At 44.0% G+C, this 25735-nt stretch overlaps 1 protein-coding gene and 1 long non-coding RNA gene across 2 annotated transcripts; both read left to right on the top strand.

Moving 5' to 3' along the window:
• Positions 1 to 2297: 2297 nt before the first annotated feature.
• LOC137318437 (uncharacterized) lies at positions 2298 to 12097 on the top strand. Its single transcript, XR_010961902.1, has 3 exons — positions 2298 to 2546; positions 3172 to 3258; positions 9928 to 12097. It is a non-coding gene; the product is annotated as an uncharacterized lncRNA (long non-coding RNA).
• A 5600-nt stretch (positions 12098 to 17697) lies between these two features.
• Positions 17698 to 18087, top strand: LOC137318374 (histone H2A-like). Its single transcript, XM_067981262.1, has one exon. It carries the CDS (start codon positions 17698 to 17700, stop codon positions 18085 to 18087), a length of 390 nt encoding a protein of 129 aa, XP_067837363.1.
• Positions 18088 to 25735: the final 7648 nt, after the last annotated feature.

Below are 25735 nucleotides of genomic sequence, written 5' to 3'. Positions count from 1 at the left end.
GACACCGCCGGGTTCAGTCTCACTCTCCCGCTTACAGTTGCCCACTCAGACCGGGAATTGGTATAAAATTGTTTCACGACTCACCAAACAGCAATAAAAAGGCGGTTGTATCCATTTACGAAGAAGTGCTACTTTGAGGCATGAGAGCTGTGAGGAACGGCGACTGAATCACTTGCTCCAACTCACTGAAGGACAAACCCGGAAGAGTTGAGAGACTGAGAGCGGATACAGAGGCTGGGTGGGAATGAGTTGGTCCCGACAATTGAAGCAACAACACAGAGTTTTGTACAACCTGAAATAAGATGTGGCTTGGAACATTGCAATGATCTAACATGGCAGCCTTTGACTATTAGACGGTGATCACAGGATGAAGGGGTGAGAATGGACCATGTACCCAGAAAACAGCGTAAATCATTTGTGTTTAGTTAGAACGATTGCTCCCATCATGGTCAGGATCTCTATTACTGGGAAGGGACCGTGTCCCACTTCAGGCACTCGGTATCAGCATCAAGCACCCAAAATTCAGGCGCAGGAAAATGTAACAACAAAGTGCCTCAACCCAAACCTCAGGTGAGCTACTGTATCGATTATTGCTTTTCTATTTCCCAAAACAGCCCACCCGTGGGCTAGTTTAGCGAGGTGTTGTCCGCATTAAATTACAGACGATTAAAAATAAAACTGGAACATCCAAACCCGGCAGCAATTTAGTTCCACGGAAGTCTGGTATAATGAATGTAGATGGATATGTTCAATGTGACTCTGATATTGAGTTGGTTTACTCTCTCATATCGCCCTAGTAACGACTGTGAGAATGAAAATACCACCTCCAGCTTTCTCCAACCGCCAATTTCAAACCGTTTATCGATAATAGAACCGAAACACAGCGCTCCGCACAAACCCTTACAGACTCGGGCTTCATATTCAAGGATTCCCAGAAACACGGAGCTTTCAAATAAACTCCGTTACAATTAACAGTCAGTAATATTCCTGCCTAAATACAGTCCCTTCTCTCACAAGTCAACCCGCCTTCTTCCATTTCAGTCCCAGACCCGATTCGATCTCCCCACACATCCCCTCCCAGACGGGTTCAGCAGTTTACAAACACCTTATTCCAGCTGATTTGGAGAATCTCATGTGTTGGTGTTTGAGTTGTAGCGCGGAGTTTCTCCGCCAGTGTTACAGTCTCACAGACACTCTCGCCCTGAATCTGTAAAAAGAAAATAACCGTGAACTGGGCCTGGAGCCGAACACATCCCCAGTTACAGTGAGGCCCGGACACCCCATTCTCAGTGTTTTATATCAGACAGTCTCCCACCTTCATGTTCAGCACTAGAGAGAGACAAACACACACTGTCAGTCTCACACTTCCAATCGGTGTGTCTATATCACGCTTGCCAGCATTATCTAACCTACATACACAGCACCAGAGACAGACAGACAGACAGACACGATGAGAGAGGGAGATAGAGAAAGCGGAGAGACAGAGACAGACAGACATACACAGTATCAGTTCCAGACTGACCTGTAAAGTTGCGTTTTATCCAGAAAGATCCCATTGTTGAGAAAGAAGGTGCAGTCTCATCTCTCACTGTTATTGTACCAGAGACAGACACGTTATTAATCCCACACTGAGGGAAAGTGCAGAGAGTGAAAGAACAATGGGCTACATTTAACCCTCTTTTGCCTCTTCTACCATCTGCAGTTATGCAGCTCAGGGCCGTTCGGCATTATTCTCAGTAGAGCGAGAGTTTCACTCCGGTTAAATTAATCTATGACTTTTGCTTTCAGATATTAATCCGACACGGTCCCAACAAACACACCGACTCACTCTTTCCTCACATGTTTCTCCAGGATTGGTTTGAGAAATGCTCACATCAGTTTTATCAGTAAAGAGTACGAGAATGAACAAAATCCTTAGACCCATTTCAGAGCCGCCCACTTTATCTCTGAAAGACTCTTTACCATCAGAAGATTCTGGGAGAAACAGCAGGGATGGAAACATCTAGTTTAATAGTTAGAGATTGTAAAGTCAGTCTGGATTCCAGCGTTAGGCACTGGTGGAATCCCATCTGTTTTCCATTCTGGTGCCTGTTCCTGCACTGCCTGTGGACCCCATTCCCTCTGACCTTTCCCCCAGACCCACTTCCTTTGCTCAGACTCGGAAAAATTCCAATTGGGGAAAGTTTCCATCGATTTTTGTATTGGGAATTAAACCAGATATCTGCGCATGCGTGACTCAGCCCCGCCCCCAGCGCTGGTCGTTGGTGAGCAGAAGAGCGCATGCGCGCTGCCCTCCCCCAGCTCGGCCTGTGGGCGCCATTCCCTCAGTGAGCGGAAGAAGATGGTTTAAAACAGCCGGGAATGGAGAGATCACGGCCCCCGGGGGAAGGGAGCAAAGAGCAGCCTCGTTACAGCAGCTCATCGCTTCGGGACCGTGTCCGCAGATGGGCTCAGAGATCGGCATTGAGTCCGGGGGAAGGTCAGGGGGAGTCCGGGGGCTGTTTGTAAGAGGCGGAGTGGATCAGGAACTGGTCCCGGAACATGGAGTGAGCGGGGGAAGGGAGAGGTCATTCTCGGGCTGTGTGTGCACAGGGTGTGTCCAGGGTAAGGGAGACAGAATGGGAAGAACCTGCTATTTAAAATCATTGCTGCTTTCTCTCCCCAAACCAGTAGTGAATGGTCCTGGTTTAGTTCCAGTCTCACGCTGTTTATTGTTATTGGACAGTGAAGAGTGGAAACAGAGCCGGACAGTAAGGATGTGGGGAGTTATACAAAGAGCATCTATTGCAGGCATCAGGTGAGAAGTGTGAAGGACACATTTTGAACAGCGGCTGTTTGGTTTCATTTGAACGGTTAGTCCCATGGGAGAGGGGATTAGAAACCTGACTTGTGCAAAGGTCCCTGCCCCATCGGGTAGTCCCATTCATGTGTTAGTGGAGGTGTTGGGTTGTGTCTGGATGTCAACACATTGTTGTAAAACAGCCCAACACACCTGGTGTGCAGAAGCTGGGTGCTGCAGTACTGCAGTGGAGTCAGACACTGACACTGTTCGAATCGCTGATTTATATTTAAGGATATTCAAAATAATTATTTACAGATATTAAACTGATCACTTCTGTATTTTCTTCCTCACCTGTTCTTGAGTTACCAGACATACGTTTCTTTCTACAGGCAAACCCGTGAAGGATCCACAATGAATGTGATGTTTCGTCCACCCGAGGCACAAGGAACAGTGCAGCCAGCTCCTTCTCACACACAGTAAGTACATTATCACTCACAGAGCACAGTGACACAGACAGGTCATCAGTTCCACAGTCTCAGACAGCAGAAGTACTCAGTCCCACAATGATCCCAAATTCCAGAGACACATTTTCAATCCACAGTCAAACAGAGCAGGTGAGGCAGACACTGTTCCATTTCCCCCGAACTCAGTCCCGCTGACAGGGAGATACAAAAATCCCATTCCAAAATCACACTCTCAGATTGTCTATTTCACAAAGGGGCAACATTAGCCATGAATTAAATACCAGATAGAAATCACACATGGTACCCGATTGAAAGGTACAGAATGAATCCCAATAACGTTCCTCGAGATTCCTATTGAATTCGAGCCCAGAACTCTCACACACATGTGAGTTTAATACTTGCAGTATCCATTCAAATAGTGTACCATTCGAATACAAATTGCTAGTGCAAAACTCACGGACAGTATCAGATTGAGAAATGCTGTGACAGTGTAACCTGAGAAACAAATTAGATACCAGTTTATAATACACTGGTAGTATGAGATTAAAAGATACTGTATCAATTCTGTTCATCCAGACTGAGATACATATTACACACGAGTCCAAAAATCTTATGAAATAAAATTTAAAGTTACAGAATCAATTCCTTTAGTGCAGACTGATCTACACATTACATACCAATTCACAATATAATTTTGAAAGATTCATTATCATTCACAATAGTAATCACAGAAATACACATTTAATACTAGTCCAAAAAGCACACAAATTATCTGATTGAAACCTCCAGCATCAAATCCTAAAGTGTATCCATTTTGACCAATTAAATAATGTGAAAAACTATTTAAATATTAAGACATTAAAGCTACAGTATTGAACGCCATAATGTAATCTGAGAGAATAATTCCATACAGATACAGAATGAATCTCACACTCAGATACAGTACAGAGACACACAGACACAGAATGAATCCCACACTCACATACAGTACGAGAGGTTGCCAGACATAAATTCAATCCCACACTGAAGTACGGTACAAGAGATGACAGATACAGAATGAATCCCACACTGGCCATACAGTACCAAGGACTGACAGATATCAAGTTCATCCCACACTCTCATAAAGCACTAGAGACTTACAGGTAAAGTATGAATCCCACACTCACACATAGTACCAGAGACTGACAGATACAGATTGAATCTCACACTCGCACACAGCACCAGAGACTGACAGATACAGAATGAATCCCACACTCACACACAGTACCTGAGAACTGCAGATACAGAATGAATCCCACACTCACACACAGTACCAGAGACTGACAGATACAGAATGAATCCCAAACTCACACACAGTACCTGAGAACTGCAGATACAGAATGAATCCCACACTCACACACAGCACCAGAGACTGACAGAGACAGAATGAATCTCACACTCACACACAGTACCTGAGAATTGCAGATATAGAATGAATCTCACACTCACACACAGTACCAGAGACTGACAGATACAGAATGAATCTCACACTCACACACAGCACCAGAGAATGACAGATACAGAATGAATCCCACACTCACACACAGCACCAGAGAATGACAGATACAGAATGAATCCCACACTCACACACAGTACCAGAGATTGACAGATACAGAATCAATCCCACACTCACATACATTATGAGAAACTGCTTATATGGAAATAATTCAACACCCACACACAGTACTAGAGAATGTATATACAGAATGAATCCCACACTCAAATTGAGTACCAGAGAGTGACAGATACAGCATGAATCCCAAACTCACATGCAGTACCAGAGACTGAGAGATGCAAAGTGAATCTCACAGTCACCTATATTCGTGCAGGCTGAGTTACAAATTACTTACCAGAGCAAAAATCTCACAGTCACAGATTGAAAGATAACGTATCAATTCCATCAATGCAGGCTTGGTTGCACATTACGTACCAGTCCAAAAATCTCACAGTGTCAGATTGAAAGATACAGTGTCAATTCCATTAGTGCAGACTGAGCTACACATTAGAAACCACAACAACAAAACTGTTACAGATTCAGACTGAAATATACAGTATTCTATTCATGCAGACTGAGCTCCACATTATATACAAGTTCAAAAATGTCACCATATCAGTTTGGAAGATGCACAAATTCACAATTGTTTTCCCATCGATACAGATTTAATAGTGGTCCAAAAATAGATGCCCACATTATCTGATTATATCTGACAGCATTACATTTTAAAATATATCATGATCTACTAATTAAAGACTGGGAAATAATATTCCAACATTAAGGTATTAAAGATACAGATTTGAACACCATACTGTAAACGGAAATACAAATTAGATACAGATAAAGAATGAATCTCACACTCCGATAGAGTGCCAGAGACTGATATATGGAATGAATCCCAAACTCATACAATGTACCAGAGACTGACAGATTCAAAATGAATCCCACACTCACACATTATCGCACAGACTGACAGATACAGAATTTCTCTCACTCATCGACAGCATCAGAAATTGTTAGATACAGAATGAATGTCTCACCCACACACAATACTAGAGACTGACAGATTCAGAATGAATCCCACACCCACACACAATACCAGAGACTGACAGATACAGAAGGAATCCCTCATCCACACACAATACCAGAGACTGACAGATACAGAATGATTCCCACACTCACATAGAGTACCAGGAACAGAATGAATTTCACTCACATACAGTAGCAGAAACTGACAGATACAGAATGAATATCACAGTCACATTACTGCAGACTGAGTTACACTTTACTGACCAGTCCAAAGATCTCCTGGTGCCAGATTGAAAGATACAGTATAAATTCCATTAGTGCAGACTGAGCTACATATTAGATATATTGGTAAATACTCAGTATTATACTGAAATAAATAGTATCAATACCATTGGTACAGACTGAGCTACACATTATATACCAGTCCAAAAACCTCATAAATGAGCAGACAGGAAGATACAGTTTCTATTCTATTAGTACCGCCTGAGCTGTACAATACATACAAGACTGAAAATCCCATACAACATTAGACTGAAAGATACAGTATCGATTTCATTAGTGCAGACTGAGCCACATATTATATAGCAGTCCAACAATCTCATATCCTATCAGACTCAAAGATACAACATCAATTCCATGAGCACAGACTGAGCTACATGTTACTCACCAGTCCTAAAATCTCAGAGAATCAGATTGAAAGATTCAGTATCACTTCCATTATTGAAGACTGAGCTACACATCACATTCCAGTCCAAAAATCTCATACAGTATCAGACTGATAGATAGAGTATCAATTCCTTTAGTTCAGGATGAGCTACATATTGCTTACCAGTCCAAAAATCTCACACAGTGTTCGACTCCGATACAGAATTAGTCCCATTATTGCAGACTGAACTGCACATTACATACCAGTCCAGTAATTTCACCATGAACAGATTGAGAGGTACATTGTCATTCACAATAGAGTTTAGAGATTAATATGTAATACTACTCCAAAACTCACACACATTCTTTGATTAAAGAAAATCAAAAGAAATCCATATTTACAAATTAAATAATCAACGGAGAACTATATATAATTTAAAGTATTAAAGATACAGTTTCAAATAAGATACTGTAAACTGAAATAAGAATACAGAATGAATTCAGACTTGCACATTGTCTCAGAGACTGAATTACAGAATGAATCCCACACTGAGATAAAGTTGCAGAGAATGGCAGATACAGAATGAATCCCACATTCACATACAGCACCAGAGACTGACAGATACAGAATGAATCCATCACTTATATATAGTACGCCTGAGACTCACAGATGCAGAATATATACTAAGCTCACAGTCAGTACCAGAGACTGACAGATATAGAATGAATCCTACACTCACATACAGTACCACGAACAGAATGAATCTCACTCACGCACAGTATCAGGGACTGACAGATATAGAATGAATCCCACACTCACACACCATACCAGGAACAGAATGAATCTCACTCATGCACAGTACCAGGGGCTGACAGATAAAGAATGAATCTCACACTCACAAACAGTACCAGAGACTGACAGATACAGAATGAAGCTCACACTCACATACAGTACCAGAGACTGACAGATACAGAATGAATCTCACACTCACAAACAGTACCAGAGACTAACAGATACAGAATGAATCTCACAATCACATTACTGCAGACTGAGTTGCGCATTACATACCAGTCCAAAAATCTCATAGTGTCAGATTGAAAGATACAGTTTCAATTCCATTGGTGCAGACTGAGCGACATATTCGATATGTTGGTAATACTCATGTTATACTGAAATAAACATTATCAATACCATTGGTACAGACTGAGCTACACATTACATACGAGTCCACAAACCCCATAAATGATCAGACTGGAAGGTATAGTTTAAATTCTATTCACACCACCTGAGCTAAAATTATATAACAGCCCAACAATCTCATACAATATTAGACTGAAAGATACAGTATCGATTCCGTGAGTGCAGACAGGGCCACAGATTATATAGCAGTCCAACAATGTCACAACATATCAGACTCAAAGATACAATTTCAATTCCATTAGCCGAGACTGAGCTATATGTTACTCACCAGTCCAAAAGTCTCTCACAGTGTTAGACTCCGACACAGAATTAATCCCATTATTGCAGTCTTAGCTACACATTACATACTAGTCCAATAATTGCAACGTGAACAGATTGAAAGGTACATTATCATTCACAATAGAGTTCAGAGATTAAGATGTAATACCACTCCAAAACTCACACACATTGTTTGATTAAAGAAAATCGAAAAGTGTATCCATATTATCAAATCAAATACTCGACAAAGAACTGTATATAATTTGGAGTGTTAAGGATACAGTTTCAAGTACGATACTCTGAACTGAAATAAGAATATGGAATGAATTCAGACTTGCACATTGTCTCAGAGACTGAATTACATAATGAATCCCACACTGAGATAAAGCAGCAGATAATGGCGGATACAGAATGAATCCCACTCACACAGACAGTACATAGTTAATTCCACACTCACACACAGCACCAGAGACTGGCAGTGATGGAATTAACCTCACACTGACATAAAGCACCAGAGACTGTCAGATACAGAATAAACTCCACTCTCATATACAGTACCAGAGATAGACAGATACAGAATAAACCCCACTCTCATATACAGTACCAGAGATAGACAGATACAGAATAAACCCCACTCTCATATGCAGTACCAGAGACAGACAGACAGGTACAGAATAAACACCACTCTCAAAAACGGTACCAGAGACAGACAGATACAGAATAAACCTCACTCTCACATACAGTACCAGAGACTGACAGATACAGAATAAACCCCACTCTCATATACAGTACCAGAAACTGACCTCGACTGGACGTAAGCGAGAACTGTAAAAGAGCGGAACAAATTCACATTATCTGTCGTGGTTACAGAAACAGGACAGTGTGCAATGTGAGGAAAGTTTCTATCTGTAACTTTTACTCTCGTATTTTTGCACATTTTGACGGTGAAACATGAAGACAATTGATTCATAATAAAGTTTTTCTTTCACTCATTCGATAGTTGTGAATTTGCCCCATTATATTTCACTGTACATTGCGCAGTGTTTCTCTCTGATTTCTCAGGACACGATTTACATTGCTCCTCTACCCCATTTGGACTCTTATTTTCCAAGCAGTATGTGGCCTCCTTATTCCCCCGAGCGAAATGCCCCACCTCACACCTTTCTATATTGAAATTCAATGGCCATTTACACGGCTGGTCTGCAAGTTTATTTTATCCCAGTCTTCCTCAGTATTGACAATACCCCCGAAATCAATTACAAGAATTTAACACAGCATTACAAGTAGTGTTTGGTCTAACAAAATGTACTTACAGCTCGTCTCCATTCCCAGTTTCTCCAAATCCCACCCGTGCAATATAATGTGAAGAATGAGTTTATCTTCTGTCCCTCTCTCATCTGTAAACTTCAATGACCCGGGGTTTGGGGACATCTACTGGCCGGAAGCAGAACTGCAACAGTTCGGAACAAATTGCTGAAACCGGACAATGTGCAGTGTGAGCGTGTTTGTGATTGGTGGCAGGTATTAAATCTGATTTTTTTATACCTGTCCATTAAACTTTACTGTTTGTTACTGAACAGTAAACAGAGCCGGACAGAAAGGATGTGGGGAGTTATACAAAGAGCATCTATTGCAGGCATCAGGTGAGAAGTTTGAAGGACTCATTTTAAACAGCGGCTGTTTTGTTTCGGTTGAACTGTTCATTCCAAGGGAGAGGGAATTAGAAATCTGATGTGGGCAACGGTCCCGTCCCCATCGGTAGTCCCATTCATTGATCAGTGCAGCGGTTGGGTTGTGTCTGGATGTCACTAAATTGTTGTAAAACAGCCCAACACACCTGGTGTGCAGAAGCTGAGTGCTGCAGGACTGCAGTGGAGTCAGACACTGACACTTTGTATCGCTGGTTTTCATTTGTGGTTATTACAATGATTATTAACAGAGATTCAATTGATCAGTTTTGTATTCTCTACTTCACCTGTTCTTGAATTACAAGACATACTTTTTCTTCCTACAGTTAAATCCTTGAAGGACCCAGAATCAGTGTGATGTTTACTCCACCCGGGGCACAAGGAGCAGTCAGTGCAGCCAGCTCCTTCTCACACACAGTAGGTACCTTATCACTCACAGAGCACAGAGACACAGACAAGTCATCAGTCCCACAATCTCAGACAGCAGAAATAGTCAGTCGCGCACTGATCCCAATCCAACAGTCAAAGAGAGCAGGAGAGAAAGACATAATTTCCATTTCACAATGACTCAGTATCGCTGACCGGCAGATAAATATTTCCCAGTCCAAAATCACACCCACTATCAGATTGAAAGGCACGGTGTTAATCTCACATTCGTTCAGCCTTAGCTACAAATTAAATACCAGGTAGAACTGACACATGGTACTGATCGATAGATACAGAATGAATCACAATAGTGTACTCCAAGATTCAAATTAAATACCAGCCCACAACTCACACACATTATGAGTTTAAAGATGCCATATTCATGACAATAGTGTACATTGAGATATAAATTAGATACCAGTTCAGATGTTACCCATATTTGACTCACATATGTCCAAAAACCTCATAGTGTCAGAATGAAATGTACAGTTTCAATTCCTTTACTGCAGGCTGAGGTACACATTAGATACCAGTCGAAAATTCTCATACAGTATCAGATTGAAAGACACTGTATCAATCCCATTATTGCAGACTGAGCTATACATCACATACCAGTCCAAAAATCTCAGTGTCAGGTTGAAAGATACACTATCAATCCCATTAGTGCAGATTGAGCTGCACATTATATACCAGTCCAAAATTCGCATAAAGTATCGTACTGGAAGATACAATATCAATTCCTTTACTGCAGACAGAGGTTCACATTAGATACCTGTCCAAAAATCACATACAGTATCATACTGAAATATATAGTATCGATTTGATTAGTACAGACTGCCCGACACGTTACATACCAGCACAAAAATCTCACACAGTGTCAGACTGGAAGATACAGTATCAATTCCATTAGTGCAGACTGAACTATACCTTACAAACCAGTCTAAATATATTGCGCAGAGTCAGACTGAAAGGTACAGTATGAATTCCATTAGTGCAGACTGAGCTACACATTATATACCGTCCAAAATTCACATACATCATCATACTGAAACAGACAGTGTGAATCCTATTCGTGTAGACTCAGCTACACATCAGAAACCAGTCCAAAAATCTCTCGCAGTGTCTGACTGAAAGTTAGAGTGTCAATTCCATTAGTACAGTCTGAACCACACATTTCATACCAGTCGAAAAATCTCATAGTGTCAGACTGAAAGATACAATATCAATTCCATTAGCCCAGACTGAGCTACACAATAAATACCAGTCCAATAATTTCACAGTAAAAGATTGAAATGTACATTATCTTCACAGTGATTAAAATGTAATCCGACAACAAAACTCACACACGTTGTTTGATTAAAATAAAATCCGAAACTGTATCCATATTTACAAATTAATGCTAGATGAAAGATTTGCATATATTAATGACTTAAAGATACAGTTTGAAACACCATACTGTAACCTGAAATAAGAATACAGAACGAATCCAGACTTGCACTTTGCCCAGAGACTGAGTTACAGAATGAATCCAAACTGAGATAAAATACCAGAGACTGACAGTCAAAGAATGAATCCCACACTCACAGATAGCACCAGAGATTGACAGATACAGAACGAATCCCACACTCACAAACATTCCCAGAGATTGACAGTCACAGAATGAATCCCACACTCACATACAGTACCAGAGACTGAGAGATACAGAATGAATCCCACACTCACAGACTGTGCTGGAGACTGACGGATACAGAATGAATATCACACTCACATACAGTACCAGAGATTGACAGATACAGAATGAATCCCACACTCACAGACTGTACTGGAGACTGACGGATACAGAATGAATATCACACTCACATACAGTAACAGAGACTGACAGACAGAGAATTAATCCCACACTCACATGCAGTCTGACATCTACTGGCCATAAGTGAGAACTGTAACAGAGTGGAACAAATTCACATTATCTGTCGTTGTTCCAGATTCAGGACAATGTGTAATGTGAGGAAATAGTTTCTCTCTGTAACTTCTACTCTCGTACTTTTTCATATTTTGTCCGTAAAAAATTAGACAATTGATTCATAATAAAGTTTTTGTTTTGCTCATTCGAAAGTTGCCCCATTATGTTTCACTCTACATTGCACAAGATTTCTGTCTGATTTCTCAGGACTCGATTTATATTAATTCAAAAAACCGAACTGAAACACAAATAAAAACTGAGGGCAAATCTGCAAGTTTCAACGGCGACCGTCAAAAGTGAAAGGGATAAAATATAGAAAAAATTAAAACCGAAAATGCTGGAAAGACTCAGCAGGTCCGGCAGCATCTGTGGAGAAGGGAAGCTGGGGTTAACGGTTCAGGACTATGACCCTTCTATAGATCAGAAAGGTTAATCCGACATAATTGAAATAAGGAACGGGAATCAGCAGAGGGAAAGACTTCAGAAAATCAATTAATTTCACTGAATCCGGGCAATTGTGTTCCGTATCCACTGTGCAGATCAGGGCAAATAATAATACAAAGGATCAGAGTTAAATTCAACGTTATGGGAGAAATAAATGAATTTTAAAAGTATTTTTATGTAAATTTGACCCGTTTGTGTTTTGGAAACACTATCGCTCTGAACATCATCAAATTCGGTTCCAGTCTTGGTGTTTCTGAATTCAGCGAACTGGGATTCAAACCTGTTGGAATTAACTGTTTGGAAGGCAGCTCTACTCACCATTATAGCACCTTAGTTCACTCGGAGGGAGAAATAGAGTGTTTCTGTGGAGTTTCGGACTGAATTGCTCCATTTGGTTTCTGGCACTTTAATCATAGACAATAAATAGTTCCCAAACATCAGCCCCTGAACAGACACAACAAGCTGATGGAGTTTCTCATTCTTTGATATTAAATAAGGTGATGGCAAAAGCGAATGGAAAGAGGTTAGGAAGAAGTCACAAAAACAATTAGGGAAGCAAACAGGAACTACGAAATCAAATTATCAAGGAATACAAAAAGAAATAGTAAATTATTCCACAGGCACAAAAATAACAAAAGGAAAATCAGAATATCTGAGGGCCACGAAGGAATGCACAAGATAAACTAACAGATAACGTCAGCGAAATGCCAGAAATATTGAATTATTACTTTCCTTCAGTATTTACCCGGGAGATTAACAGGGTGAACATGATATTAGTCATGATGTGGAGATGCCGGTGATGGACTGGGGTTGACAATTGTAAACAATTTTACAACACCAAGTTATAGTCCAGCAATTTTATTTTAAATTCACAAGCTTTCGGAGATTTTCTCCTTCCTCAGGCAAATGTTTCAAGATCTCCTTGAAGCCTACGCATTTATACATATTGAACAATACATGGTGTTTACAGACTGCCCCTGCAACTGCCCGTTGCCAAGGCAATCACCGTGTTCAGACAGAGAGGTGTCACCTGCAGAACCCCCGAATACACATTCAACAAAAAAACAAACAGGGAAAAAAAACAGAGAAAAAAAAAAACACAGAGAGAGGCAGAAACATCCGGAAGGCAGAGAGAGCCAGCAAATGACCCATTATATTAAAAACAGATAACATTTGTTCGCTGGTGGGGTAACGTGTAGCGTGACATGAACCCAAGATCCCGGTTGAGGCCGTCCTCATGGGTGCGGAACTTGGCTATCAATTTCTGCTCGACGATTTTGCGTTGTCGTGTGTCTCGAAGGCCGCCTTGGAGTACGCTTACCCGAAGGTCGGTGGATGAATGTCCATGACTGCTGAAGTGTTCCCCGACTGGGAGGGAACCCTCCTGTTTGGCGATTGTTGCGCGGTGTCCGTTCATCCGTTGTCGCAGCGTCTGCATGGTCTCGCCAATGTACCATGCTCTGGGGCATCCTTTCCTGCAACGTATGAGGTAGACAACGTTGGCTGAGTCACAGGAGTATGAACCATGCACCTGGTGGGTGGTGTCATCTCGTGTGATGGTGGTATCTGTGTCGATGATCTGGCATGTCTTGCAGAGGTTACCGTGGCAGGGTTGTGTGGCGTCGTGGACGCTGTTCTCTTGAAAGCTAGGTAGTTTGCTGCGAACGATGGTCTGTTTGAGGTTGGGTGGCTGTTTAAAGGCGAGTAGTGGAGGTGTGGGGATGGCCATAGCGAGGTGTTTGTCCTCATTGATGACATGTTGAAGGCTGCGGAGAACATGGCGTAGTTTCTCCGCTCCGGGGAAGTACTGGACGACAAAGGGTACTCTGTTGGTTGCGTCCCGTGTTAGTCTCCTGAGGAGGTCTATGCGATTTTTTGCTGTGGCCCGTCGGAACTGTCGATCGATGAGTCGAGCGTCATATCCCGTTCTTACTAGGGCGTCATGGACATTCATCCACCGACCTTCGGGTAAGCGTACTCCAAGGCGGCCTTCGAGACACACGACAACGCAAAATCGTCGAGCAGAAATTGATAGCCAAGTTCCGCACCCATGAGGACGGCCTCAACCGGGATCTTGGGTTCATGTCACGCTACACGTTACCCCACCAGCGAACAAATGTTATCTGTTTTTAATATAATGGGTCATTTGCTGGCTCTCTCTGCCTTCCGGATGTTTCTGCCTCTCTCTGTGTTTTTTTTTTCTCTGTTTTTTTTCCCTGTTTGTTTTTTTGTTGAATGTGTATTCGGAGGTTCTGCAGGTAACACCTCTCTGTCTGAACACGGTGATTGCCTTGGCAACGGGCAGTTGCAGGGGCAGTCTGTAAACACCATGTATTGTTCAATATGTATAAATGCGTAGGCTTCAAGGAGATCTTGAAACATTTGCCTGAGGAAGGAGAAAATCTCCGAAAGCTTGTGAATTTAAAATAAAATTGCTGGACTATAACTTGGTGTTGTAAAATTGTTTACAAACATGATATTAGGGGAAGAGGTCAATAAAGATATCAAGACATTTAAGTTAGAAAGGGTGGTGAAACTCCTGGTCCAGATGGATTGTATCCGTGCATATTAAATGAAGCAAGGGAAGAGATAGCAGAGGCACTGTTACATATATAGAAAAAATCATCACAAAAAGGAATAGTGCCAGAGGACTGGATGACAGTTAATGTGATTCTTATATTTTAAAACAGGAGATAGAACAAGTCCAGGGAACTATAGACCAGTTAACTAAAGGCCGGTGGTCGGAATGATCATGGAATCTTTCACTCAATGCTGCAATAGAAAAACTGTAAACAATTTTACAACACCAAGTTATAGTCCAGCAATTTTATTTTAAATTCACAAGCTTTCGGAGGCTTCCTCCTTCGTCAGGTGAACGATGTGAAAATGACGAAGGAGGAAGCCTCCGAAAGCTTGTGAATTTAAAATAAAATTGCTGGACCATAACTTGGTGTTGTAAAATTGTTTACAATTGTCAACCCCAGTCCATCACCGGCATCTCCACATCATGACTGCAATAGAAAAACATCGAGAAACCGAAAATATAACAAAGAATAGTCAGCACGGATTTCAGAAAGGGAAGGTTTAACAGTTTGACAGAAGGTTTGAAAGTTTAAATTATAGTTCAACATAACTTATCTGCTTTTCAATTCTACTCCTCCAGAAACAAACCTCTGTGTTTGCTATTTATGGACTTATCAACCTGTGTTGTTACTTTTAAAGATTTGTCAATCTGTACCCCTAAATCCCTTTACACTTCGACTCCATTTAGACTCTTATTTTCCAAGCAGTATGTGGCCTCCTTATTCCCCCGAGCAAAATGCACCACCTCACACCTTTCTATATGGAAATTCCAAGGCCATTTGCACCGCCTTTCAGCAAGCTTATCAAAGTCAGTATAGATAATACCCCCTAAATTCATTACAAGCATTTAATACAGCATTACAACTAATGTTTTATCTATAAAATGTTCTCCATTCCCAGTTTTTGAAAATCCCACCCGTGCAATATAATGTGAAGAATGAGTTTATCTTCTGTCCCTCTCTCATCTGTAAACTTCAATGACCCGGGATTTGGGGACATCTACTGGCCGGAAGCAGAACTGCAACAGTTCGGAACAAATTGCTGAAACCGGACAATGTGCAGTGTGAGCGTGTTTGTGATTGGTGGCAGGTATTAAATCTGATTGGTTTCTTCAGTTATCCAATCAGATCGATAAAGGAAAAATATTGTGACATCAGTCCCAATCACAATCATTGCCTTCCCCCATCCCTCATTACCATAGGGCTGTGGGGCTGCCTATTTAATCCGAGCTCGGAGCGGATTTGGGTCATTTCTGGGTCTGAAATTCAGTTGAAAATGCCTGAGGACAAGAAAGCAGCTCCCAAGAAGGGCGCCAAGAAAACCTTGAGTAAAGCACCAGCCAAGGGCGGCAAGAAGCGGAGAAAGTCGAGGAAGGAGAGTTACTCCATCTACGTCTACAAAGTGATGAAGCAGGTTCACCCCGACACCGGCATCTCCTCCAAGGCCATGAGCATCATGAACTCCTTTGTGAACGATATTTTCGAGCGCATCGCGGGTGAGGCTTCCCGCCTGGCCCATTATAATAAACGGGCGACCATCAGCTCCCGGGAGATCCAGACCGCCGTGCGCCTGCTGCTGCCCGGGGAACTGGCCAAGCACGCCGTGTCGGAAGGGACAAAGGCGGTGACCAAGTACACCAGCTCCAAGTAAAACTCCACAATGTACTGAAAAAAAATAAACACAAAGGCTCTTTTAAGAGCCACCCACAGTCTCTCTGAAGACGCTGTACCGACACCTCTGTATGGAATCATTTTACTGTAGATAGTTTGATACTAACTGTCTCTCTATAACTCTTGTGTTTTTGTAGTTTCTCTTGAAATCTGGAAGATTCTCATAATCACAGCCCGGTTTAATCTGTGTGTCGCTTTTTTATTTAGTCCCAATAACCAAAAACGTGTCCCTGATCCTCTCATTCCCGTTGATTTTCCACCCCTTCCCCCGCATCTGCCCCTTCAGAGCCGTTTTCAGGCGGTGGATTAGACTTCAGTCATTTCTTTCTCCTTTTCACGTTTGTTTGTTCATTATTCGGGAATATCACTTTCAGAACCGCAATCCTTTGTAAAGCAGCAACCCTGAAAGGGACTTCACACCGAGTACAGAATAGTCTAAAGGATCTGTCACTGTTCGACTTCTTACACCAGGAGTCTCGGCTCCGGTTTCGATCGCGCTGCAGCTCCTGTGAACAGGGATCAATCCACAATCTGTGGTTTGTTACTTTTACAAAGATTGAGCTGGAATCTGTCCAGTTACAAAATGGGACTTTGTTGGAGCCCGATTGAAAGCGAACGGTGAATGAAGCCGGATTTTAACCGGATTGTAAAAGATTATGGAAGTTGTGATGGGAAATGTGGAACAACAGAGTAAAAGGAGAGAGATTTTTAAATCTTTGTCTTAAGGCGAGTTTTTTTTCCCAAATCCGCTTCTTGTGTTACAAATATATTGGCGGGCTTTTCAAATTTCAAAAAAACGGTTCAGTTCGGTATTTTCCGCCTTTTCTCATTGCCGGCTGTTGATTGGTGAATGAAACATCTCTCTGATTGGGCTGTTCGTTGAACCAATGAGATTGAGGACAGATGAACCAATCACAATTTCCCCCACTGTCCTCCTCCAGAAGGTATAAGAAGGGCGAGTGCGGGAGGATTTCTTCATTCTTTGTGAAAGTGTTTGTGAGATTGTGGAAATGTCTGGAAGAGGAAAAACTGGCGGTAAAGCTCGGGCTAAGGCCAAGTCTCGCTCATCCCGGGCCGGACTGCAGTTCCCTGTGGGCCGTGTTCACAGGCTCCTGCGAAAGGGGAACTACGCTGAACGTGTGGGTGCCGGAGCCCCGGTCTATCTGGCTGCTGTGCTCGAGTATCTGACGGCTGAAATTCTCGAGCTGGCCGGCAACGCGGCCCGGGACAACAAGAAGACCCGCATCATCCCCAGACACCTGCAGCTGGCCATCCGCAACGACGAGGAGCTCAACAAGCTGCTGGGACGGGTGACCATCGCTCAGGGCGGGGTGCTGCCTAATATCCAGGCCGTGCTGCTGCCGAAGAAAACCAGCACTGTGAGCTCCAAGAGCAAGTAAAGCGGCCAAGATTTAATCTGACAACCCAAAGGCTCTTTTCAGAGCCACCCACTGTATCTATGAATGGGCTGGTCACTGTCTGGAGAGACTGACCTATTGATCACAGTTATCCCCGGTCTACGTTAATATATTACATCGCTACAGCGGTTAAAGGAATGGGAGCCAATGTCAGTCAGCGAGCACATGGGTGATGGGTGAACGGGACTTGGTGGGAATTAGAATAGGGCAACGGTGTTTTGGAGGAGTTCAAGTTTGCACAGGGCGGAAGATGGGAGGCTGACCAGGAGAGCATTGGAATAGCCAAGTCTGGAGGTAACAAGGGAATGGATGAGGGTTTTTGCACCAGATCAGCTGAGGCAGGGGCGGAGACGGGCAATGCTTCGGAGGTGGAAGTAGGCGGCCTTGGTGATGGAGTGGAAAAGACCATAAGAGAAAGGAGCAGCAGCAGGCCATTCGGCCGCTCGAGCTTGCTCTGCCATTTAATGAGATCATGGCTGATCTGACTTTTACCTCAACTCCACTTTCCCGCCCTTTCCCCATATTCCGATATGTGGTCGGATACCCGTCTCAGGGTCAGATTGGACGCCAAGGTTGCGAAAGGTAAGATTCCGGCTCACACAGTGGCCCGGGGCAAGTCTCTGTCCATCCCGGTCCCTGAATCTATCCAGTCCCGACACAGGATCTGGGTCTTTCCATCCCGGTCCCTGAATCTATCCAGTTTCACACTGACTCCTGCTCGAATTCAACTCAATAAACCCACACAGGACCAGTCTCCATCCATCCATGTCCCTGAAACTATCCAGTCCCACATAGGATGTGTCACCATCCATTCCGTTCCCAGAATCTATCCAGTCCCCAATGACCTCAGCTCTAATGAAACTCATTGCACTCACACAGGAACTGTCTCTGTCCATCCCAGTCTCTGAATCTATCCAGTCCCCACACAGGACCAGTCTCCATCCATCCCGGTGCCTGAATCTATCCATTCCCACACTGACCCAAGCACGGAAAGGTATCGGGTGCCTTCCACACCGATTTATGTTGATTGAACTTTTGGGCGCCTTCTGTCAGCTACAAATCTGAAAACTAAAACTCCCTCTTCCAACGGTCCCGGAGCGGCACTGATTGATTCTGTTATGATAGTGATTGTATTGGAAATGTAGTGTGCCTCAATTATTGAATTTAAATTGTATTTTCCGCCTTTTTTTCCGAGCAATCCTTGAATATTAAGCCGGAGTCTGTAAGGATTGTGTCTGAATTTGTATTTCGCATTTGATGCTGGTGAAAATTTTATAAAGGACGGTAACTAATTCCTGGAGGCGGAGCTCGAAGTTACACGTCCGCTTGTCCGTCATTCTGAGCCAGTCTCCTCCCTGCCGCACTTCATGCTCTGTCTGTCATTCAAACACTCCTCCCCGGCCTCTCCGATAATGTGCCTTTCTCAACCAGGTCGGGGCGGGCTTTATAAATAGAGAAGAAAGGCGAGAGTTTTTCATTCAGCGGCGATCTGAGTGAAGAATCATCATGTCTGGCAGAGGTAAAGGAGGCAAAGGACTGGGCAAAGGAGGAGCCAAGAGGCACCGGAAAGTGCTTCGTGATAACATCCAGGGGATCACCAAACCAGCCATCCGCCGCCTGGCTCGCCGTGGCGGTGTCAAGCGGATCTCGGGTCTGATCTACGAGGAAACCCGCGGGGTGCTGAAGGTTTTCCTGGAGAATGTGATCAGGGACGCGGTCACCTACACTGAACACGCCAAGCGCAAGACGGTCACTGCCATGGATGTGGTGTACGCTCTGAAACGGCAGGGCCGCACTCTCTATGGATTCGGCGGCTGAACAACTCGACCTTTTCTAACCGGACACGAAACAAAGGCTCTTCTAAGAGCCACCCACCGCCTCACAGAGAGAGCACTGACCTGGGAACTGGTGCGGGATATATGGGGCTCGGGAATAGTTTTATAATTAAGCAGTTTTCTGTAGAATCATAGAAGTTACAACATGGAAACAGGCCCTTCGGCCCAACATGTCCATGTCGCCCAGTTTATACCACTAAGCTAGTCCCAATTGCCTGCACTTGGCCCATATCCCTCGATACCCATCTTCCCCATGTAACTGTCCAAATGCTTTTTAAAAGACAAAATTGTACCCGCCTCTACTACTGCCTCTGGCAGCTCGTTCCAGACACTCACCACCCTTTGAGTGAAAAAATTGCCCCTCTGGATCCTTTTGTATCTCTCCCCTCTCACCTTAAATCTGTGCCCCCTCGTTATAGACTCCCCTACCTTTGGGAAAAGATTTTGACTATCGACCTTATCTATGCCCCTCATTATTTTATAGACTTCTATAAGATCACCCCTTAACCTCCTACTCTCCAGGGAATAAAGTCCCAGTCTGTCTAACCTCTCCCTGTAAGTCAAACCATCAAGTCCCGGTAGCATCCTAGTAAATCTTTTCTGCACTCTTTCTAGTTTAATAATATCCTTTCTATAATAGGGTGACCAGAACTGTACACAGTACTCCAAGTGTGGCCTCACCAATGCCCTGTACAACTTCAACAAGACATCCCAACTCCTGCATTCAATGTTCTGACCAATGAAACCAAGCATGCTGAATGCCTTCTTCACCACCCTATCCACCTGTGACTCCACTTTCAAGGAGCTATGAATCTGTACTCCTAGATCTCTTTGTTCGATAACTCTCCCCAACGCCCTACCATTAACGGAGTAGGTCCTGGCCCGATTCGATCTACCGAAATGCATCACCTCACATTTATCTAAATTAAACTCCATCTGCCATTCATCGGCCCACTGGCCCAATTTATCAAGATCCCGTTGCAATCCTAGATAACCTTCTTCACTATCCACAATGCCACCAATCTTGGTGTCATCTGCAAACTTACTAACCATGCCTCCTAAATTCTCATCCAAATCATTAATATAAATAACAAATAACAGCGGACCCAGCACCGATCCCTGAGGCACACCGCTGGACACAGGCATCCAGTTTGAAAAACAACCCTCGACAACCACCCTCTGTCTTCTGTCGTCAAGCCAATTTTGTATCCAATTGGCTACCTCACCTTGGATCCCATGAGATTTAACCTTATGTAACAACCTACCATGCGGTACCTTGTCAAATGCTTTGCTGAAGTCCATGTAGACCACGTCTACTGCACAGCCCTCATCTATCTTCTTGGTTACCCCTTCAAAAAACTCAATCAAATTCGTGAGACATGATTTTCCTCTCACAAAACCATGCTGACTGTTCCTAATTAGTCCCTGCCTCTCCAAATGCCTGTAGATCCTGTCCCTCAGAATACCCTCTAACAACTTACCCACTACAGATGTCAGGCTCACTGGTCTGTAGTTCCCAGGCTTTTCCCTGCCGCCCTTCTTAAACAAAGGCACAACATTTGCTACCCTCCAATCTTCAGGCACCTCACCTGTAGCGGTGGATGATTCAAATATCTCTGCTAGGGGACCCGCAATTTCCTCCCTAACCTCCCATAACGTCCTGGGATACATTTCATCAGGTCCCGGAGATTTATCTACCTTGATGCGCGTTAAGACTTCCAGCACCTCCCTCTCTGTAATATGTACACTCCTCAAGACATCACTATTTATTTCCCCAAGTTCCCTAACATCCATGCCTTTCTCAACCGTAAATACCGATGTGAAATATTCATTCAGGATCTCACCCATCTCTTGTGGTTCCGCACATAGATGACCTTGTTGATCCTTAAGAGGCCCTACTCTCTCCCTAGTTACCCTTTTGCCCTTTATGTATTTGTAGAAGCTCTTTGGATTCACCTTTGCCTGATCTGCCAAAGCAATCTCATATCCCCTTTTTGCCCTCCTGATTTCTTTCTTAACTCTACTCCGGCAATCTCTATACTCTTCAAGGGATCCACTTGATCCCAGCTGCCTATGCATGTCATATGCCTCCTTCTTATTTTTGACTAGTGCCTCAATCTCCCGAGTCATCCAAGGTTCCCTACTTCTACCAGCCTTGCCCTTCACTTTATAAGGAATGTGCTTACCCTGAACCCTGGTTAACACACTTTTGAAAGCCTCCCACTTACCAGACGTCCCTTTGCCTGCCAACAGACTCTCCCAATCAACTTCTGAAAGTTCCTGTCTAATACCATCAAAATTGGCCTTTCCCCAATTTAGAATTTTAACTTTTGGGCCAGACCTATCCTTCTCCATAGCTATCTTAAAACTAATGGAATTATGATCACTGGTCCCAAAGTGATCCCTCACTAACACTTCTGTCACCTGCCCTTCCTTATTTCCCAAGAGGAGGTCAAGTTTTGCCCCCTCTCTAGTCGGGCCATCCACATACTGAATGAGAAATTCCTCCTGAATACACTCAACAAATTTCTCTCCATCCAAGCCCCTAATGCTATGGCTGTCCCAGTCAATGTTGGGAAAGTTAAAGTCCCCTACTATTACCACCCTATTTTTCTTGCAGCTGTCTGTAATCTCCTTACATATTTGCTCCTCGATTTCCCGTTGACTATTTGGGGGTCTGTAGTACAATCCTATCAAAGTGATCTCTCCCTTCTTATTTTTCAGTTCTACCCATATGGACTCAGTGGGCGAACCCTCGGATATATCCCCTCTCACTACTGCCGTGATGTTCTCCCTAATCAAGAACGCAACTCCCCCTCCTCTCTTACCTCCTGCTCTATCTTTCCTATAGCATCTGTACCCTGGAACATTGAGCTGCCAGTCCTGCCCCTCCCTTAGCCATGTTTCAGTAATAGCTATAACATCCCAGTCCCATGTACCCATCCATGCCCTGAGTTCATCTGCCTTGCCCATCAGACTTCTTGCATTGAAATAAATGCAGTTTAATCTAGACTTCCCTTGGTCTTTGCCCTGCTTTCTCAGACCATCTGTCCGGTCATGTTCTGTACACTCTCCCTTACTGCCTTTTGTTTCTGTCACCACTTTATTTCCCACTGACTTCCTGCATCGGTTCCCATCCCCCTGCCACATTAGTTTAAACCCTCCCCAACAGCACTGGCAAACACTCCCCCTAGGACATTGGTTCCAGTCCTGCCCAGATGCAGACCGTCCAATTTGTACTGGTCCCACCTCCCCCAGAACCGGTTCCAATGGCCCAGGAATTTGAATCCCTCCAGCTTGCACCATCTCTCAAGCCACGTATTCATCTTAGCTATCCTGTCATTCCTACTCTGACTAACCCGTGGCACTGGTAGCAATCCTGAGATTACTACCTTTGAGGTCCTACTCTTTAGTTTAACTCCTAACTCCCTGAATTCAGCTTGTAGGACCTCATCCTGTTTTTTTACCTATATCGTTGGTGCCTATATGCACCACGACAACTGGCTGTTCACCCTCCCCCTCCAGAATGTCCTGCAGCCGCTCCGAGACATCCTTGACCCTTGCACCAGGGAGGCAACATACCATCCTGGAGTCTCGGTTGCGTCCGCAGAAACGCCTGTCTATTCCCCTTACAATCGAGTCCCCTATCACTATAGCTCTGCCACTCTTTTTCCTGCCCTCCTGTGCAGCAGAGCCAGCCACGGTGCCATGAACCTGGCCACTGCCACCTTCCCCTGGTGAGCCATCTCCGCCAACAGTATCCAAAACGGTATACCTGTTTTGGAGGGAGATGACCGCAGGGGACCCCTGCACTGCCTTCCTACTCTTCCTCTGTCTGTTGGTCACCCATTCACTATCTCCCTCAGTAATTTTTATCTGCGGTGTGACCAACTCACTGAACGTGCTATCCACGACTTTCTCAGCATCGCGGATGCTCCAAAGTGAGTCCATCCGCAGCTCCAGAGCCGTCAAGCGGTCAAACAATAGCTGCAGCTGGACACACTTCCCGCAGGTGAAGGAATCAGGGATACAGGAAGGATCCCTGAATTCCCACATCCCACAAGAGGAACATGACACGGCGCTGGGATCTCCTGCCATGACTTAACCCTTAAATTAGCTTAAGAACAACTACAATGTCAAGAAAAAAAAAGGAAAGAAAAACTACTTACCACTCCCTTTAAGGAGTTTACTCCTTTAAATTGTTCTCAATTTAGAGAATGTTAACTACACTAGGGACCTTGATTCACTAAAAAAATAAACGCTACTTCCTATAAGACCTGCAGACCTTCCCTTTCCTTTTACTTCAGTTACTGCAGATAAGGAGAAATACTCACCTGAACCTACTCACCAATCAGGTGCCTCCCCTGTGTCGCGTCCCGATCTGATTCCTGACGTCACTTCGAACTCGGTCGCAGCTCCGCTCGGCTCCTCTCAGCGCTCTGAAATCCCGCCTTTTATCGGACGCTCCCTCCGCTCCGCTCGGCTCCTCTCAGCGCTCTGAAATCCCGCCTTTTATCGGACGCTCCCTCCGCTCGGCTCGGCTCCTCTCAGCGCTCTGAAATCCCGCCTTTTATCGGACGCTCCCTCCGCTCGGCTCGGCTCCTCTCAGCTGTTCTCAGCGCTCTGAAATCCCGCCTTTTATCGGACGCTCCCTCCGCTGGGCTCCTCTCAGCTGTTCTCAGCGCTCTGAAATCCCGCCTTTTATCGGACGCTCCCTCCGCTCGGCTCCTCTCAGCGCTCTGAAATCCCGCCTTTTATCGGACGCTCCCTCCGCTCGGCTCGGCTCCTCTCAGCTGTACGGCGACGTGGTATCGGCGGCGTGCTGAACCGGTTACTTCGGGCAACATTTCCCTTAATGAGTGCACTGAATTGTCCAGGGAACGTTACAAGTGAGTTTACCCGGACCTGCATTCCCCCCCCCCCCTCAGTGAAATGCTCCTTCACTCCATTCGCTCTGTTTTGGTTCTGTTTCTCAGTCAGATGTTGTGATGTGGGACCGGGGGTTTCCATGGGAGAACAGGTTAAGCTGAGCCGCTGTGATAAGGGCCCAGCTTGTGATACGGACTTTCCCTCTGACGGTTGTTTCTGACACTGATACTGAGAGGGTTTGTGAAATTGAACCGTTTGAGCTCAGTCATTGGGGACCTGGAATTACCACAGGCCCAACTCTCAAAGCCCGCTCCAAACTGAGGCTACTTCTCATTGGTTGCTTTGCTTGAAAACTAATTTCCTTAACCAATCGGAGAGACGTCAATAAGAAAACAGAGCAAATTATTGGCCAGAATTGACCGATTTTTTAAAATTTGAAAAAGGCCGCCAATTTCAGTGTATGAAATCAGTGAATTACTCGGACATGTCGTTTTCAGACAAAGACTTAAAATCTCTTTGTAATAATGTTATTCCGTATTACACGTCCCAGATTCCTAGCGCTGTTTAAAAACACATTGTCCATAACTTGCGGAATAAAACCCCATTCATAGATTGCTGATGTGGACAAATTTCACTTCGACCTGTAAAAATAACAAATTACAGGTTATCGATTGATTCCGTTGCAGGGACTGAACAGGAGCCGCGTGTCCTGAAAACGGAATCATTGACGAAGCCTGAAAATGAGCCTGTTCTTTTCCCCGAGGCGTTCATTCTGGATTGTTACACTGCGGGGAACGTGCTGCTAATATGCGGGATATTAACGTCAGTAACTAATTATTTCAGAGATTGGCTCCGCAGTGAGAAAGAGGAAGGAACTGAATTCTGATTCTTAGCCCTGAAAGTGATTGTTAACGTGAAAACCGGGG

Source organism: Heptranchias perlo, unplaced genomic scaffold (genome assembly GCF_035084215.1).
Source record: "Heptranchias perlo isolate sHepPer1 unplaced genomic scaffold, sHepPer1.hap1 HAP1_SCAFFOLD_70, whole genome shotgun sequence".
NCBI classification, from domain to species: Eukaryota; Metazoa; Chordata; class Chondrichthyes; order Hexanchiformes; family Hexanchidae; genus Heptranchias; species Heptranchias perlo.
This window is presented reverse-complemented; position numbering and strand designations above follow the sequence as displayed.